Source organism: Callithrix jacchus, chromosome 19 (genome assembly GCF_049354715.1).
Source record: "Callithrix jacchus isolate 240 chromosome 19, calJac240_pri, whole genome shotgun sequence".
NCBI classification, from domain to species: domain Eukaryota; kingdom Metazoa; phylum Chordata; class Mammalia; order Primates; family Cebidae; genus Callithrix; species Callithrix jacchus.
Window position 1 is genome coordinate 29,234,487 of NC_133520.1, and position 18,022 is coordinate 29,252,508.

The 18,022-nt window shown below is 51.1% G+C and overlaps 1 protein-coding gene across 7 annotated transcripts in view; it reads left to right on the top strand.

The window, feature by feature from the left end:
• LGR6 (leucine rich repeat containing G protein-coupled receptor 6) overlaps positions 1 to 18,022 on the top strand; it is a 125,652-nt gene that overhangs the window by 15,578 nt on the left and 92,052 nt on the right. For all 7 annotated transcript variants that reach the window (XM_078356838.1, XM_078356839.1, XM_078356840.1 and 4 more), the window contains one exon: positions 16,250 to 16,321. In XM_078356838.1, coding sequence (XP_078212964.1) covers positions 16,250 to 16,321 — 72 coding nt within the window. The remainder of the gene's footprint in view (positions 1 to 16,249; positions 16,322 to 18,022) is intronic.

The window sequence follows — 18,022 nt, forward strand, 5'->3', positions numbered from 1 at the left end:
AACACCTTTGTGAAAAGTAGAAAAGGGTGCCGCTTGCCCCCGGTGCCCCACCACGTGGGGAGCGGACAAAGTTGATGAGTGGGGCAGGGTGGATTTTGTCCTCTGGTTGGCCCCTTTGGGCAGACGCCTTTCTCTAAACCAGGCCACAGTGGCATATTTCTGAGTCAGTTGGTCAAGGCTCAGCAAAAAAGAAAAAAAAAACTGATTTAAAACTATTTATAGCATATTGCTTAAAGGAGATTTATTCTATCGACTCCCTTAGATATCCTAAAGCCTTTCACTAAAAGTATGGTCCACAACCCAGCAGCATAGCATCAGCATCATCTGGGAGCATGTGAGGAACGCAGAAGTCAGGCCTCACCCCTGACCTACTGAGTCAGAATCTGCATTTTAGGGTTTGCCAAGCACTGCCTCAAGCTTATTCATGGAATAAGTCAGATCATCAGCAGAGTCACTGGACAGCCACTGTCTATCTCCTACAGAACTGTTTTATCTTAGCTTGTACTTAGGCAACGCACCATTGGTTTATATCCAGGTCTATAAGAAACAGCCCTATGGACATCACTGTTGATTTAAGGATTTAAGGATATGGTTAAGAAATGGGTTCAGACCAGAACCCTGCAGCTCTGGTGGGGAGTATTTGGAAGAGGCAAGGAAGCATGTTTCATTTAGGATGTAAGGGACTGGCTGAGACCACACATGCTCCCCTGGTACCCTTAGTGCTGACACAAGCCCTCTGCACATGGGCACTCAAAACTATTGGTGGAATGAGCAAAGAGATGAATGAGTGAATGAAGAAATGAATGAATGAACAAATGACTGTCCCGATGCTGGAAGGTACAGAGCAGAAAAGCAAAAACAAAAACCCTAGGCTGGAGCAGATGGACTCACCTGAGAGAGAGGGAGGGAGGGCCGCCCCCTCCAGACCTAGTAGTAGCACTAACCTGGCTCCACTGCAGGCAAGAGCCCAAGGTGTGGCTTCCAACCCAGACGGCTGCGGTGAGGATGGAGCCGCGCTGGGGAGCCTCTTAAGCTGCCAGTCAGCCAGCTCGTGGCCAGGCTTGGGTTTCATTAGAGTGAGACATCTGTTCTAGAAACCCTTCCACTTAGAAGCTTTTGCCTTTACTATTCATTCTCTTGATTTTTTTTAAAGAAAACTTCTTTTGAAAATTTTCATCCAATTCCAAACAAGCTAGGAAGAACAAAGGTATGTGCCTACCCTAGGCTTGGATAGAGGACTCTAGTGACAAGGCTGTGGGTTCTCAAATCTCCACAGTGTTCCTGACACTTGCCTAGGCTCTGAAGATCCAAGATAAGCAAGACTTGAATTCTGCATTGAGAGAGATTACGGGTGGGTCAGAAAGTTACCATCCTATGCATTAAGCGTGAGGCAGGAGACAAGCATAGGCTAGTTGTGGGGCATTTAGGAAGTGGGCAGGATGGGGCAGCAGTGGGAAGGAGTGTGTCTCACTGTGGAGTCCTGTGAAGATCCAGGGAGCTGGGGCCAATGGCCAGGAAACCCTGGGAGGGAAGTCTGGGAACACCAAAGCTCATGGCCTGCCGGCAAATCTCAAGTGTTTATTGAGCATCTACTGTGTGCCAGAGGCTGGGCAAAGTGCTGGGATACAGATGAGTACGATAAAAACAATACACAGAAATAAACATCTACTCTCAACTTAATGACATGAAAGCTGAGAAACATTCACAGGATGCCATGGGAACCTAGAGGGGAGGCCTCAGAAAGCCTGAGGTTCATGGAAGACTTTCAGAATTTGTTTGTTTTTTTGAGACAGAGTCTCATTCTGTTGCCCAGTCTGGAGTGCAGTGGTGTGATCTTTGGTTCAGTGCAATCTCTGCCTCGCAGCCTCCCAGGTTCAAGTGACTCTCCTGACTCAGCCTCTCAAGTAGCCAGGATTACAGGCATGTGCCACCACACCCGGCTAATTTTTGTATTTTGTAGAGATGGGGTTTCACCATGTTGGCCAGGCTGATCTCAAACTCCTGGTAGCCAGTGATCCTCCTGCCTTGGCCTTCCAAAATGTTGGGATTACAGGCATAACCCACTGCTCCCGGCCCAGAGTTTTTTTTTTTTTAACTAAATATTATATACATGAGACAAAAGAATACATATCATAAATGGACAGTTTGATACATTTCCATGAGCAAATACACTTGTGTAACCAGCTCCTGGACCAAGAAAGAAAACATCATCGGCTTTCCAGAAGGCCTACACCCCATGCCCTCTGCTGGTCACTACCCACCCCCACCAAGATAGCAACCACTGTGATTTCTAAGCGCATGGGTGACTATGCCCGTGTTTTGAACCTAATCATAAACGGGGCATTATTTTGCACCTGGCTTCTTTGCCTCACCATGTTTGAGGATTCACCCATGTTGTTGCTGGTGGTCATAGTTCATTCATCCTTACTGCTGCATGGTATGGGTGAATACAACCCAGTTCACCCACTCCACTGTTGACAGGTGCTGGACACGGTCCAGTTGTGCATATCGTAGACAGCACTTCTACGAGCAGTTTTGTTTGGTTGTCCAGTGAGCATACGGATGTGTTTCTGTCGGTCGAGTCCCCAGAATGGAATTGCTGGGTCAGAGTCGATCCGAGGGAGTCTCAAGGTGGGTGAGAATGACTTTCATAGGTGGAGAAGTGTGGGATGAGTCATTGGCTTGGGCCAGTGATGGAGCGCAAGCAGAGGGAGGAGCAGGAGGAAGTCACAGTGGGAAGAGGGGCTCGAGGACCAGCAGCACACCGAGGCTCTGCTGTCTGCTCCACACTTACCTGGGTTACTTTTCAGTTGCCATGACAAAGTACCGCAAACTAGGTGGCCTAAAACAACAGAAACTCAAGATCAAGATGTCAGCAGGGCCACACTCCTGTCCGCGGCCCTAGGGGAGACCCCCCTGCGCTCCTCTTCCAGCTTCTGGTGGTTACCGCATCACTCCAATCTCTGCCTCTCTCTCCACCTCAGCTTCTTCTGCATGTGTGGCCTCTGTGTGTCTGCACAAGGGTAACTGTCACTGGATTTAGAGCCCACCCAGATAATCCAGGAGGATCCACTCATCTGAAGATCTCTGACTTAGCTACAACCGCAAAAGCCCTTTTTCTTTTCTTTTCTTTTTTTAAATATATTTTGTGTATTTAAAGTGGAGAGCTCTATAAATGTTTATTAAGTTTACTTGTTCTGGATCTGAGTTCAAGTCCCAGATATCCTTATTAATTTTCTGTCTCGTTGATCTATCTAATATTGATGTTGAAGTCTCCCACTATTATTGTGTGGGAGTCTAGGAAGTCTAAGTCTCTTTATAGGTCTTATGAGCCCTTTTTCCAAGTAAGGTCATATTCACCGGCTCCAGGCATTAGGAGGTAGACACACCTTTGGGGGGCCACCATTCGTCCACCACACTTTCCCTCACTCTCATCCTAACACCCCCAGCTCATTTCCCCTTTTGCAAAGCTCTGAGTCAGGCTACTTTCTGAAGGCAAATCATGTCCCCCTTGGCCAGCTCAGGCCAAGCTTCCTCCAGGAAGCCCTCCCTGACCCACAGGTACTTGAGATCCCTCCAGCACTAATGTATAAGGCTCTGTCCAGCAGTATCTGTGGTTCTGAATCTCTCCTCAGACTGAAGCTTCCTGGGGGCAGGGGACGTTACTTTCTCCCTCTTTTCTATCCACAGGGGCACACACACTTTCTCCAGTGCTCATCCAGGGCTCTGTATAAACCTGCTCTGGCAGTAAGGAACTTGTGCTGAAGGCACCTCTCCAACAGTGTCCGGTCCAGCCCAGGGCACCATGCCCAGAAACAGCCCTGATGTCCAACCCTTCCCCATGTCCTCTCCTCCCCCTAGACACTGCCACCTTAGGGGTCCTGGCTGTTACCTCATCCCAGGGCCTGACTGGTAGTCTTAGTTACACATACAACACAGGGGAGGGAGGAAGGAGCTTGGGGCAAAGGGAGGGAGCCCAGCCCTTTGCCTTTCCTTGGAGAAGGCAAGGGAGACAGGAATGCCTTTGGCTGGGAGACCCTGGCCAGAGATCAGAAGATCAAAGATGAGAAGATCAGGGGCGAGGCAGGTGTCACTCACTTGGAGGCACCAGAGAGAAGCGGCAGCTGCTGCCTCCTAAGGGCAGGGCTGACCCAGAACGCCCTCCTCTACCCCCAGCCTCCCCAACCCTTCTGTCCTAACTTTACAGCTGCTTCTCCACCAGGCGGGGCTCTGGAGGTTGCATGCAGGTGAGAGAAACATCCACTGACATCCATGCCACAACCATGGATTCTCCCATTTAAACCTCACCACATTCTCTTACGGGGAATATTAGACCCTAATAGATGCAGAAACTGAGGCACGGAGAGGAAAGGAACTAGTCCAATATCTAAGTGTTACGGCCAAGATACAAACTCTGGCAGTCTGATCCCCAGAGCCACTAAGCACTACACTCAGTATAAGGCAGAGAGCTCTATTCAGTCCAACTGCAGCATGAGGGAGTGAGGCTAGATATCAGGAAGGACCTCTTGCTGGGCAGGGATTTTAGATCCAGATCTTGAATCTAGTCTTTCGATTTTTTTTTTTTTTTTTTTTTTTTGAGACTGTCACCCAGGCTGGAGAGCAATGGTGTGATCTCAGCTCACTGCAACCTCCGCCTCCCGGATTCAAGCGATTCTCCTGCCTCAGCCTCCCTCCCGAGTAGCTGAGATTACAGGCGCACACCATCACTCCCGGCTAATTTTTTTCTTTTTGTATTTTTAGTAGAGACGGGGTTTCACTATGTTGGCCAGGATGCTCTCGATCTCCTGACCTCATGATCCGCCCGCCGCGGCCTCTTAAACTGCTGGGATTACAGGCGTGAGCCACCGCGCCCGGCCGGATGTAGTCTTTCTATTGCTCCGATTAACCAAACAGTTCCGGAATTAAGGAAGCGGGTAGATGGGTGGGGCGCTATCCAGAGGGACGGGCAGACGCAGGCGGCAGAACGAGTGCAGATCGGCGCGGAGGGTGGCGGGCACTGGACCCCGGAGCTGGCATTCGAGGCCCCAGGGGCCGGAAGGCGCTCGGAGGGAGAGGGCCGCTAAGAAGCTCCCCCGGGCCAGGAGTGCAGGGCGGGGTGCGCCCAGGTGGGCTTGGGGGAGGGGTGCCGAGCTCCGGAAAGTTCCACAGGTCCTCCACAGTCCTGGGGAGCCGGACCCAGAGGCCGACACGACGGGTGGGGCGCTAACCCGGCCGGCACTAATCCCCCTCCATTGTTCGGGGAGCCGAGGCCACCTCCCCACTTCCGGGCCCTTTCTAGGGGGAGCAGGGGCGCGGGCAGGGGGACTTGGGGGGCAGGGACTCGCGCGAGAGGCGGGTCCCCGCTTCCCGGGCCGCCGCTCCGCTCCCGGATACTTGTGTGCGGCTGGGGCTCCGCTGAACCACCTGGCGTGGGTTCGCGCTGCCACTTCTTAACGTTGTGACACAGAGGAAAGTAACTTGATATTTCCGAATCTCCTTATTTTCATTTAAAATGGGAATAAATAATGCTTTGCTCCCTGGCCTATTACAAAGGATACAATTAGATGAAACCAAGGATGTTCCGGAGCTCTGTAAACTGCAAAGATGTGGAGTGGGGGTCTGGAGATATGGCTAGGTGGCGAGACACCTTAATTTTGCTGAGCTTCATCTGTAAAATGGGCCAGTCAAGTCTTTATCACAGTGTCTGACCCAGCAAAGGTAGCTCTTTTTATTATGTACTCTGAACTTTATCTTCTGCTTCCCCCCAAGATTCAAATTGAGTCTGGGATCCCGTCCAATTTAGAAAATCCTCTGGCTAGAGTGGGGGTAGACGGTGTTAGGGTCACCTCGGGGAGTGTGTGTGTGTGTGTTGGTGAGTTGAGTTGCTGGGTTGAGAGGGGGGAGGAGGGTGCTCTGATGTGAAAGAAAAGCTTCCATCTGCGATGGGGCGAGTGGTGCTGGTGGGGGTGGTGAGGGTGGGGCTCTGAATAGAGAGGACTTTCTCCAGTTTTCCACCCCCAGACACACCCTGCCTGTTTATCCGTGAAATAAAGGCAACAGGACAAGGAGCTTCAGCTAAACAAACAAGGCTCAGAGATGTGGTCTGACTTCACCTCCCCAATCCTTGTGCAGCCCTAGTTCTTCCCACCTGCTCCAGCTCCACCCAGTTCCTCTCCTGGGGGCCCTGGCTGGGAGCTCAGGGATTTCCAGCACAGGAGGGAAGTGCAGTTTTTATGCATGGAGAGGTCTGATCGAATGGGATGTCTCAGTCCTTCTTTCTAAGGGGCTTCCAGTCTGATAAGATATAATTCACACCCACATACCTCCACACACAGAAACAGTGCCCTTCTAGATGGAGCTGGAGATCAGAATGAGGGCTAGAAGAGACTCTGGTGAGTCAGGGGAGACCCAGGCTTAGCAGGATTGTGCAGGCAAGTCCCCGAATGCACAGCCACTGCCGTTTTCATGTGCTGGATTCATTCCATTTCCCTCCTGCCACAGAATCTGTCTTCGGTCCCTCTTCAATCCCTCGTCCAGGGCCTGCATGTGGGGTGCCCACCCCTCGGAAGCTGTAGAAAATGGGTCTTGGAGCTGTGTGTGTATGTGACAAGGACAGACACCTGGGAGCCGTGGAGGAGCTCCCAGCCTGTTTGGGGAGACTAGCCACATGAATGAGCAATCTGGGATTAGGAGATGACAGTTTGTAATCGAGGACAGGTTCTTGTGGCCTCACTCTGAGACTGAACCCACAGAGATCAGTCAAAAGGCCAAAGGGATTAGTCTGAGAAAGCCCTGTGACACTTAAGTCCCGGTCCCAGCACTTGTCACTCAGGCTGGTAATTGTCCACCTTCTTGTCATTGTCCCCACTTAACTTGGCTTTTTGAGAGTAGGGATCATCTGTGATTGGACTTTGCCGCTTGTCACCTAGAGTAGTGCCTGATATATACTAGGCGCTCAATAAATATTGAATGGACAAATGGCTGCATGACTAAATGAATGGTTGAAGGTTGGAAGCTTCTTGTAGGAGGAGGCACTTGAACTGGACTTCAGTAAATGGTAGAGTTGGGTGGTGATACTCAAAGGGCCTAAGCACTTTACCAGGGAGGAAACTGTGACAGAGAGTGGTGAAATAATTGTCCAAAGTCATATAGCCAGTAAGTGGCAGAGCTGGAAATCAAACACAGGTCTGTCTGACAGCAGAGGCTGTTCCATGCTGCCCAGCAGAATGTCCTACGATGATAGATGGGTTCTAGATCTGTGCTGTCCACTAGCTTTATAGCCACTAGCTTTATGTGGCTATTGAGCCCTGAAATGTGGCTAGTGCAGCTAAGGAATTGCATTTTAAAATTTATGTTTAATGAATTTAAATATAGTCACAAGTGGCTACTGGCCACTGTGCTGTACAGTATAAGTCTTGCATTATCTCTCAAAGAGGTGGTAGAGAAGAGAGGGGGCCCAGAAACAGTTCCTCATATCTTCATTGCTCTCCAGAGGCTCTGCCCTGTCATGCTCCTGGGCTGTTCTCAGGTCACACTATGGCCCCAGCTGGGCCTGGGCTTGGGTCCCTTTAACTTCTCTGCCTGTGGGTGGCATGGCTTAGCAGGGAGGAAGGAGCCATTGAAGGAGAAGCACACACAGGCATTATGCAATCCCTGTGCCACACTTTGCTCTCGAGAAGCTTCTCCCGGCTCTGGCACCAGCAGGGGAACACCTCCCCAGGTTCTCTGAGGGCCACAACTAATTACATTGGGGCAGGAGCAGCCCTTTGCACCTGATCTGCTGTAATACTTCTGATTGGGATTCAGGGACTTGTTGGGCCACTCCAGCTTAGCAGCTGTGCCAGGGAGAGCCAGAGATGTCCCCTCAGCCTAACTCCCTCCCAAGGGGATTCCCCTGCAGTGCTGAGGATGAGAACCGGCCCCAGAACTGTCTCCATCTTCTTGCTCTGCGCAGGGGCCCACACCCTTGGCATGCTGTTGCTGTCAGATTAACCCCTCTCAGTAAGAAGAGGTCGGAGCAATATGGTTTAACCTGAAGTTGGTTCCTATGGTGGTGCCAAACCATGTTTTTCCAAATCTAGCATTTTTGAGAGAGAAGGATCTCTGCTGGGTCTCTTCCCTCCCTGGCCTTCTTTCTCTGTCATCAGGGTTTTGGAAGCTCCACGTCACGTCAATGAAACATCACGATGCAGTGGACAGTCTCTGACTTCTAACTTCCATGGTCTTTTAACTCAGGGCAAAAAAAAAAAGCCATCTTTTTGTTTTTCTCACCTGACTTTTCGGAATGTCTCCTTCCCCTGCCTTTATCCCTCCCAGCCTCACCTGAATGAATTGGGTCGCCTTCTGGCGATACTCTGGGTGCCCAGCATCTCCCTGCCCCACAAGCCTCGCCTTTGCTTAGCAACTGCCAGGGACTTTCTCCCCTCACAAATAGTGCCCCCTGCTCCAGGCACCCCTCCAGCTTCTGTTTTACTATCTTCCCCCACACCCCATCCCCTCCATCACAAGTCCTCCTGCCACTCCAGGCAGTCTAGGAGACATTCGTTTTACCAACAAGGGGGCCAAGAAAGGATCAAATAAACCAATATCTCTTTTATTTAAAAATACAGCATTGTTCTCACGCAAGACTTTGTGGACTTTGTGCAAAGCCAGAGAACAGGCTGTGCTCCTGTGTGTGTGTGTGTGTGTGTGTGTGTGTGTGAAGATAGACACACTTTTTCCTGATGGAGGTACACTGTCCTTTTTGGATATTAATGAAAATTGCAAAATATTTGAGAGAATTTTATGTCATCTTGTGTGTTTGGAATCTCAGAGATGAGAGTTAGTATTCAAGTTATCTCTGATAAAGGTGCCGTCTAAAATGGGGAGGCTGCACTAGAAACTAAGATCAATTTGGTGGGGTGGGAAGAGCTTCCCCCAGGGTTTTAGGAGACCTACTTGTAACACCCACTCTTGAACTTGCCGTGTGTCCTTAGGTGACTGTGTTCTTCTGAGTCTCTTCCTGCACCACCAAATTGAAGGAGTGTAGGTAGAGGAGAGCGCCTGCTATTCAGAGGGTGTTTGGAAACGCATGGGGGTGTTTTCCTTAATTTAAAATTTTCTTTGAAAAGATAAAGTCTCAGTCTGTTATCCAGCCTGGAGTGTAGTGGTATTGTCTTAACTCACTGCAGCTTCAAACTCTCAAGCTCAAGGGATTCTCCTGCCTCAGCCTCCTGAGTAGCTGGGACTCTAGGTGTGTGTCAGCATGTCCTGCTAGTTTTAAATTTTGTATAGGGACAATGTCTCGCAATGTTGTCCAGGCTCGTGAGGTGTTTTGATGATCACAATAAGAGGGAAATGCCGTAAGCCCTTATGCACAAGGCCAGGGATGCCGAAAGCTCTGTAGCGAGTGGGAAAGTCCCGCCCAGTGAAGAACTGTCCCATCCGCAATGCCAACAGAGCCCCCACAAGTGACATGAGGTGCTCTCTGGTGCTTTCCACTCTGATCTCAGTTCCGTGGGCTGCCCATGTCTCGTCCATGCCCCACCTCATTCTGCCCAGGAAGCCTTCCCTCCTCACCAGAGTACAACAGAGAGTGTCCGTTGTACTCTCCAGTCTGGGCACATGGTCTAGAACCTAACTGGGAGGGTGGCTGCAGAGCAGTTTATAAACCGCAAAGCGGAGTACATATATGGAGGTTTGCCATTCCTTTGTGAGTAAACAGTCCTTCCCCGGCAACACTCAGCTCTCTAATGCCTGGACCTCGCTTTGGGCTTCGTCTCCACCTCACGCAGCACTGACCTCAGCACATAGAAGCCAGTGGGGAAACAACTTCATGACCTTTAGGGTGGGCAGGGAACTTAGCAGTCGTCTAAGGGAACCAGGTCCCCTGATTCCAGGTTCTGCATTCTTTCCCCTCTACCCCATCACCTGCCTCTCTTGTTGACAGAAGAATTTAGTAAGTGTTCTCTGAACACCAAATGGTCTCAGTGGCGGCCAGCCTGTCTCCTGGGAGAGAACCCCACCTTTGGACTCTCAACACTGGCCTGGCCTGCTCCTTGCCAACCCCCGAGCTGTTTCCTGACATGGCAGGATATGTGCCCAGCCCAGCCTGGCCCTCATGGGGAGGGGTTGCTGCTGAAGGTTGTCTGGGCAGCCTGTTAGGCCCTGGTCAGAGACTGAGAGAAGGCTCAGGAGAAAGTTGCTAGTCTGCTGCAGGAGCCAAGGGAATCTTTGGAGGAGGACTCACTTTAATTTCTCTAGAGAATGCTGAATTCAGAGAACAGTGAGCATCGTTAACAGCCTTCATTGATTGGGTGCTGGCTTGGAACTAAGCATGGAGTAGGCTCTTCACAGAGGTTAGACCCTTGTAGCACTGGAGGAGACATTGACGCTAGGCAGCAGAAGAACTTCCTTGGAGTAAAGGCTTGGCCACAGGAACGTCTGTCTATGTCCGTAATGCATTCGTTTGGATATTTATTGAGCACCCCACTTGCCAGGCACCCTGATAGGACTGGAGGACACACAGATGACTAAGGTTAAGTCCTTGTCTTAAAAAAACACATAGTCATCTGTGTTATTATATACTAATAATTATAATTCAGTTAGATGATTAGAATATTAATAATAAGGCATAGTTATTGAGCACTGTGTTTTATTTGTTTATTTATTTTTTTGAGACAGAGTTTCATTCTTGTTGCCCAGGCTGGAGTACAATGGCACGATCTTGGCTCATTGCAACCTCCGCCTCCCAGGTTCAAGTGATTCTCCTGCCTCAGCCTCCCGAGTATCTGGGATTACAGGTGCCCACCACCATGCCCAGCTGATATTTTTATATTTTTAGTGGAGACAGCACTTCCCCACGTTGGTCAGGCTGGTCTTGAACTCCTGAATCACTTGAGGTGATTCACCTACGCTGGCCTCCCGAAGTGCTAGGATTACAGGCTTGAGCCACGGCGCCCGGACAACACTGTGTTTTATATTTATTAACTCATGTACTTACACTGCAACTCTTTTGTTTTGTTTTGTTTTGAGGCAGAGTCTCACTGTCACCAAGTCTGGAGTGCAGTGGCTGGATCTCGGTTCACTGCAACCTCTGCCCAGGAGCTGGGATTACGGGTGCACATCACCACGCCCGGCTAATTTTTGTATTTTTAGTAGAGATGGGATTTTACCATGTTGGCCAGGCTGTTCTCCAACTCCTGATCTCAACTGGCCCACCCGCCTCGGCCTCCCACAGTGCTGATATTACAGGTGTGAGTCACTGCGCCCGGCCCACACGACAATTCTTGTGAGGTAATTACTATCATTATTTCAACATCGCAGGTGAGAAAATGGAGGCTAGAGATGGGAAGTGATGTGATCAGGGTCACACAGCTAGTGAGTGTTGTGCACGGGGGATAACAAAGGCAGATGCTGTGCTAGGCGCATGGTAAGTGCTCAGTAAGCACTGTTGAGTGATCATACGCAAAATACCATGGGGGCAGGGGGTGCTGGGAACACCTCACAGAGGAGGGGACTGCGGGGCATAGCTACGCCTGGGGACAGGGGTCGTCTCCTGGCCACTCTAGCTGCCCTTTACCTGAAAGTAGATCTTAAGTGCTCCTTTCAGACACACACACACTCATAAACACTCACACACATTCACGCACATGCACACTCACACACTATATGAGGTGATGACTATCGTAGTTTGATTGTGCTGATTATCTCACAATGTATACAGAGATCAGATCATCAAGTTATATGGCTTAAATCTATACATAAATAAAATAAGTGGCCTTTTCCTGGCTGCAGAGATGGGCAACCTGAGTCCACAGTGGAGACAGTGGAAAAGGGGGTTCTGCCTCTCTGGCCTCTTTTCCAGCAGGGGAGGTGGGCACAGTTTCCCCCGGTCCACCCCAGGGTACACGGAGGCTTGTCTTTCACTGCTTCTTCCTCCCATAAGAAAAATTCAAACAGACCCAATCCCCCTCAGGCCCTTGGGTATGAGCCCTTTTGCCTCAGGGGAGGGTCTCCTATGACCCCAGCCCCTTTCAGCTGCTCTCTGCCCCCTCCATTCCCCAGCATCCTCCCTCTTATCAAACCTGTTCCCTGTCTCCATGGTGACGCCACCTCACCCACCTTCCTTGGGTGGTCTGGTTGCCTCACAGCATAGAGCTCTGAGAACATTTTCCTCATGTGCAGCCAGAAACTTCCATTTCCCAGGCCCAGGGCTGCCCCTCTCTTCTCTTCTCTGCATTCCCCTCCTGCAAGCCTCTCCTTGAGACATTTCCCATCCCTACCCCATCATGGCTATGTCTAGTTGAGAGGCCCCTCTGGGAGTCCCAAGGGCTCCCAAGAAGAAGGCTTCAGAATGGGATCACCACCTATCATCTCAGTCCCCTGGCTGTACATGTATGTGTGCAGATACACACATGTACCCTCACACATGACATACGCATGCCCAGCACCCACAAGACAAGCACATCCAAGAGCCAGGTATCCCAACCTACGACCCCCACTTCTTGCAAATATCTACAAGTTCATGCAGCCAAGTGAATGTGGTAGCTACAACCTAACCCCAAGAATCCAGGGCGCCATCTTATTTCCCCTGGGTCCAGGCATGGCCTGAAAGTTTGAGCTGTGCCCTCTGAGTTGCACAAGAAACCAGCTGTACAACCAACCTCCCAGGACAGTCATATGTCAGTAGGAACCACCAACATGGCAGAGCAGCCTCTGTGTTTGGAGTTTCTGTGTGTCAGTTCCTGCCCTGTCATTGTGCAGGCACAGCCTCCTCCCAGCAGGGCCCAGTGCCTCTTGCCAGGGCCCTTAGCCATTCCCAAGGCCCGTGGCATTGGCTTGGCGGCTCTCAGCCTTGAAATCCCCACTTCACCTCCCTCTTCCAACTCTACACGGTCCTCTTCCTTCCCCTTCCCCTGGCACCAGCCTCACCGCTTTTCCTTTCGAGAGAGCCAGCCCTGAATGGGGCTCCCCCCACCCGTGAACAGTGGAAATTCACCCTCCTTGCACCACCCCACCCCCTCTACTGAGCACTACAGCTGGGCTTTGTGTTGTTTTGGGGCAGGATGTGGGGGCAGGTGGGGGGGGTCAGGCCCCCTCCACCGCAGGGGAGAACAATGAGGCCGCTAGTCAGGGTGGTGGGGCAGAGGGAGTGGGTGGGGTGGGGGCCATGGAGCGACATCAGAGCCTCTGCAGCCCCGGCCCCTGGAGGGACAGCTGAGTGATGAGGCCTGAGTCACATGCCCTGAGTGCTCCTTGAACTCCCGCTGCATTCCTGTCGAGACACATCCAGAAATGCGCAGGGTAAATATTTAGAGGTAATCATTTTTTTTGCGGCACCTCGAGCCTCCTGCTTTGCTGAGAATGAGCCAGGGGTGGGACACCGGGGGAGGAGTCAGATCGGCCCAGATTTTGCAGCATGGGCTTCTGTAGGCGCCGCCGGAGGTCCCCTGCCGCTGCCGCTGCCCAGTGTGCTCCCGCCCCTTCACATTTCAGCCACAATCTGAGGCGAGTGGGACCTAAAAACATCCTGAGGACAAAACCCTGACTTAAAATCCATCAACAGGCTAGGTGCGGTGGCTCACGCCTGTAACCCCAGCACTCTGGGAGGCTGGGGCAGGCGGATCACTTGAAGTCAGGAGTCTGAGACCAGCCTGGCCAATGTGGTGAAACCCTGCCTCTACTAAAAACACACACACACAAAAAAAGCCAGGCATGGTGGCAGGCACCTGTAATCTCAGCTACTAGGGAGGCTGAGGCAAGACAACCTCTTGGATCTGGGAGGCAAAGGTTGCAGTGAGCTGAGATTGCACCACTGCACTCCAGCCTGGGCAACAACAGTGAAACTCTGAAAAAAAAATCCATAGACAAACTCTCTGGGTTCTGCCTCTCTCCCACCTTAAACTGTGGCCGTAGCACACCAGCTACAGCTTCTTCTGAGCCCTGTTTCTAGAACAGCAAGCCCAGAGGTGGCCCTCCTGTTTCTGCCAGGAAGCAGGGCGGGAATGGTAGACGAGAAGCAGCACCAGGTGCAGCGTGCCAGTTCCTTGGCTCTACCCTGCACGGAATGTCTTCCTTCCTTGGAGGACATGGAGTCCAGAGCCCAGGCTTTATCAAAGATAAAACATTTGAGACTAAACATTCTTTTTATAGATTGGAACAGGACTCCCAAGCACAAGCTCTCCCGGCCGTTCCCAGCCTGCCTTTCTGGGCACACACAGAAAACACACTCATTTCTTGGGGGGAAATGGAGACACTGAAGTTGGAGGGCAGCAGTGCATGCCTAGGGAAAGGAGAAAGCCTTGAGATGGCTTGGGGGCAGTGCCCAGCCTTGTGGTGGTCTCGTCTGGGCCCACCTCTGTACCTCCTCAGGGAGGGGGCAGGCAGAGACAAGAATCAGCTATTAGGAGTTTGCAGTAGAAAGGAACTCGAATGTGTCAGACACATACACACGGTCTCACACAATGTTGCTCACCCAGGCACAAACTGTGAAGAAGATGTGAACGCAGGGTAAGACCCACAGAGGAAGGTACCAACCCCTCTCCACTACTTTCCTCTTTCTATCTTTCCTTCAGTGTCCTGTGGGCAAGTATCCCAGCCCCACCGGCCTGTGGGGAAGGCACCAACTCCTCTCCCACCAGCCTGTGGGAAAGACACCAACTCCTCTCCCACCGGCCTGTGGGGAAGGCACAAACCCCTCTCCTACCAGCCTGTGGGGCTAGGACGCCTGCCCACAGGACACCAAGGGAAAGGCAGAAGGAGTAAAGCAAATATGTGCTGTGTCTGTACTGTTCATTGGGCAGTCTGTGAACATTAGCCCACTTAATCTTTACAAGGACCCTCCTAGCTTGGTGCTATCCTATTTTATAGATGAGGTCAACTACCGTCAGAGCAGTCAAGGGCCCAAGGTCTGATAGGTAACTTTGGAGGAGAGATTTGACTTCAGGGCCTTTTGCCTTCAAAGCTCAGTGCTCCTTTCTCTTTGTTTTCTTGAGTATAAAATGGAGATAATGATGGAAGCTAATTTGGGGGTATTGTGAGAACAGAGGGAGGTTGTTTGGATAAAGGTTAGCTGGTGTCTGACACAGAGTAGGCCTCCAGTAAATGCCAGGGTAACGGTTGTAACTATTTTGTGTTCAGGGCCCCTAAGAGGACAGTGACACTGAAACCACCCACAGGGTCTGTCAGATGATGGGGAAGCTTAAGATGATGGAGGCTGTGAATGTGCAGAGGGACTGGGATCCTTACCACTTGGGAATCTAGGCACCTTCTATGATGTGTCAAGGGACCACGTCTTCCAGGTGGACTAAGGCAGTGGTTCCCAACCTATTTGGCACCAGGGATCAGTCTCGTGGAGGACAATCTTTCCACGGATGAGGGGTGGAGCATGGGGCATGGTTTTGGGATGAAACTGTTCCACTTGATATCATCAAGCATTAAGTAGATTCTCATAAAGAGGACGCAGCCTAGACCCCTCGAGTGCACAGTTCACTGTAGGGTTCATACTCTTCTGAGAATCTTATGCTGCCTCAGCTGATCTGACGAGAGGCGGAGCTCAGGCGAGAATGCTCACCTGCCCCGTCACCTCCCTCTGCATGTACTGCCTGGCTCCGAACAGACCAAAGCCTAGTTCTGGTCTGCTGCCCTGGGGTGGGGACCCCTGGACTAAGGGAGGCAAACAGGTAGAGCCTGGTAGACACCTCAAAGGGCAGTGAAATGCCATTAGCTCTGGGATTGAACCAGAGGATGGTCTTCCATGGGGAGCCCAGGGACAGTCATACCAGTTCATGAATACTGAATGACCCAGCTCCATAAATTGGAATGTGAGTGATCTCTGGGCCTCAGTTTCCCCACTGGTAAAAAGAGTGGGTGAGCTATTATTTGTATTTGGTGATCCTTCCCTTCCTGCTCTGAAATTCTAATAATTTTACTCTAGTTCCTCCCTTTATAGGGAGGCCAGTATCCTTCATAATCCCAGTCACAGTCAATCCCAGGGGAGTGTCAAAGAAAGGGTAAAAAACAGAGGGGAAAGTAGGAGACCATATAGAGAGAATCCACAAATGGCCTGGAAGAGACCTGACTCCCAGCTCAGTTATTGCTCTTAGAGATAATGCAGCTGCTGTTGCCAGACTGGCTTTGGAGTTAGGATAGCCTGGATTGAGGGTACTGTGGGAACACTGGTGGTCCCTTGAGGGGGTTTGGTGCTGGACCATGCCAGATAGCCCAAGTGGGGAGTTCACAGCTCCTTCTCCCATTTTCTCTCCACCAGGGACCTCAGCATGAACAACCTCACAGAGCTTCAGCCTGGCCTCTTCCACCAACTTCGCTTCTTGGAGGAGCTGTGAGTAGATGCTTTGCAGGGTGGGAGGCAAGTGTGGGCTATGTCTAATGTCTCTGGAACCAGGGCTCCCCTGGAGGTGGAGTGGAGAGAAGAGAAAGGGACTTGGGAAGCTAAGACTGTTCTTGAGAGCAGGGTGTTCTTCAGCTGATACCTGCCCCAGGTGTGAATTGACATGCTGGGTCCCATGGCATAGGGAGTCTAAAATCTAGCTTTCATTCCTCTTTGAAACCAGCTCCTCTTTGCAGCATTCCTTCCTAATACGAATAGTCACACTTCTCCCTGGGAGTCATCTTTGACTTGCTGTCATCCCCTGTGTCCAGCTACCAGCCCCTCCCCAAGTCCTGGTGGTTCTTCTCTGGGATGTCTCTCACCTCTACCCCGCTTCTCTATTCCCACTGTTACTGCCCCAGATGTCCCCTCATATCTGGGGGTTGAACCAGCCTTCCAACTCACAGACATCCTCCTTCCATTCTAAATTACTCTGCACACCTTCAAGATGCATCTCACAAGCTCAAAAGCCTTCTGTAGTTCCCCATGGCCTAAAGGATCCACATCTGAGACCGTCCCTTACAGTAAAGGCTCACTTCCTCCACGAAGTTACCCTGCCCACTGTGGTCACTCTCAGACTGAGGTTTCTTAATCTGGCCTTATATGCTAGGTATGCTAGGGGTGGTCATAAGTAAATCATCTTCCAGTTAGAGTGACTAAATCATCTCCTGGGTTAGAGTGACTGGCCTGCCTGCTCCGGAAGCCAGGTCATTCTGTCCCAATCTTTGCTTTCATCTTAGCTCTGTATTTCCAACACCTCCCAGCCCTGTTTATTCTTATTTTCACACCACATAGGTCCTTGGGGCTCTAGAAATTTTGCTTAAACTTCTCAAACTGAGTATTACAGCTCTTTTAGAATTTGTCTGGCTCTTTTAGAATTTAAGTACAAAATAATAAACAAAGAAACTTCGCAAACTGTGAGTTCCTGGCCCCAAACTCACAATTTCATCTCTACTCTGGCAGCACTACTCCCCTAACAGATCTCCCCACCTCGATCCTAGACAGTGCTCCCCAAGGATGCAGTCAACCTGCCCCTGTTGGATTTTTGACCCCCAGAGCCATGGCTTGGTCTCCAGACCAAGTACTTTTTGAACCCCCACTGGTGGAAGGCAAACTCAAGGTACTCTGGGAGAAAACAAGGGAAAAACCTTCCTGCCACCCACAGGGAGCGTGCAGGTGAGGCTGAAGAGCAGTGTGGCCAGCATGCCAGCAGGGAAATGTGGCCGCTGTTGGCTCAGGCACCCAGGGCAGTCTGTGTAAGGGAGTGGTCAGGGTTGGCCTGGCCAGTGGGCAGGAAAGCCTTCCTGGAGGAGGAAGATTAAGCCAGTTTTCAAAGGAGGTGGACAGGGTAAGAGGCAGTGGAGGGGCCTTTTGAGGGGGAGTTGACACAGCCTAGGTGGGAATGCAAAGCAAGAATGCAGGCCCAGGACCCCCGGCAGGTGACCCAGGACACACCCTGAGAACTTAGAGCTGACTTTCCATCTCCCATTCCCTGAGAGGGCTGGACCCTTTTTTTTTTTTTTTTGAGACAGAGTCTCACTCTGTCACCAAGACTGAAGTGCCGTGGTGAGATCTCAGTTCACTGAAACCTCCTTCTCCTAGGTTCAAGCAATTCCCTGCCTCAGCCTCCTGAGTAGCTGAGATTACAGGTGC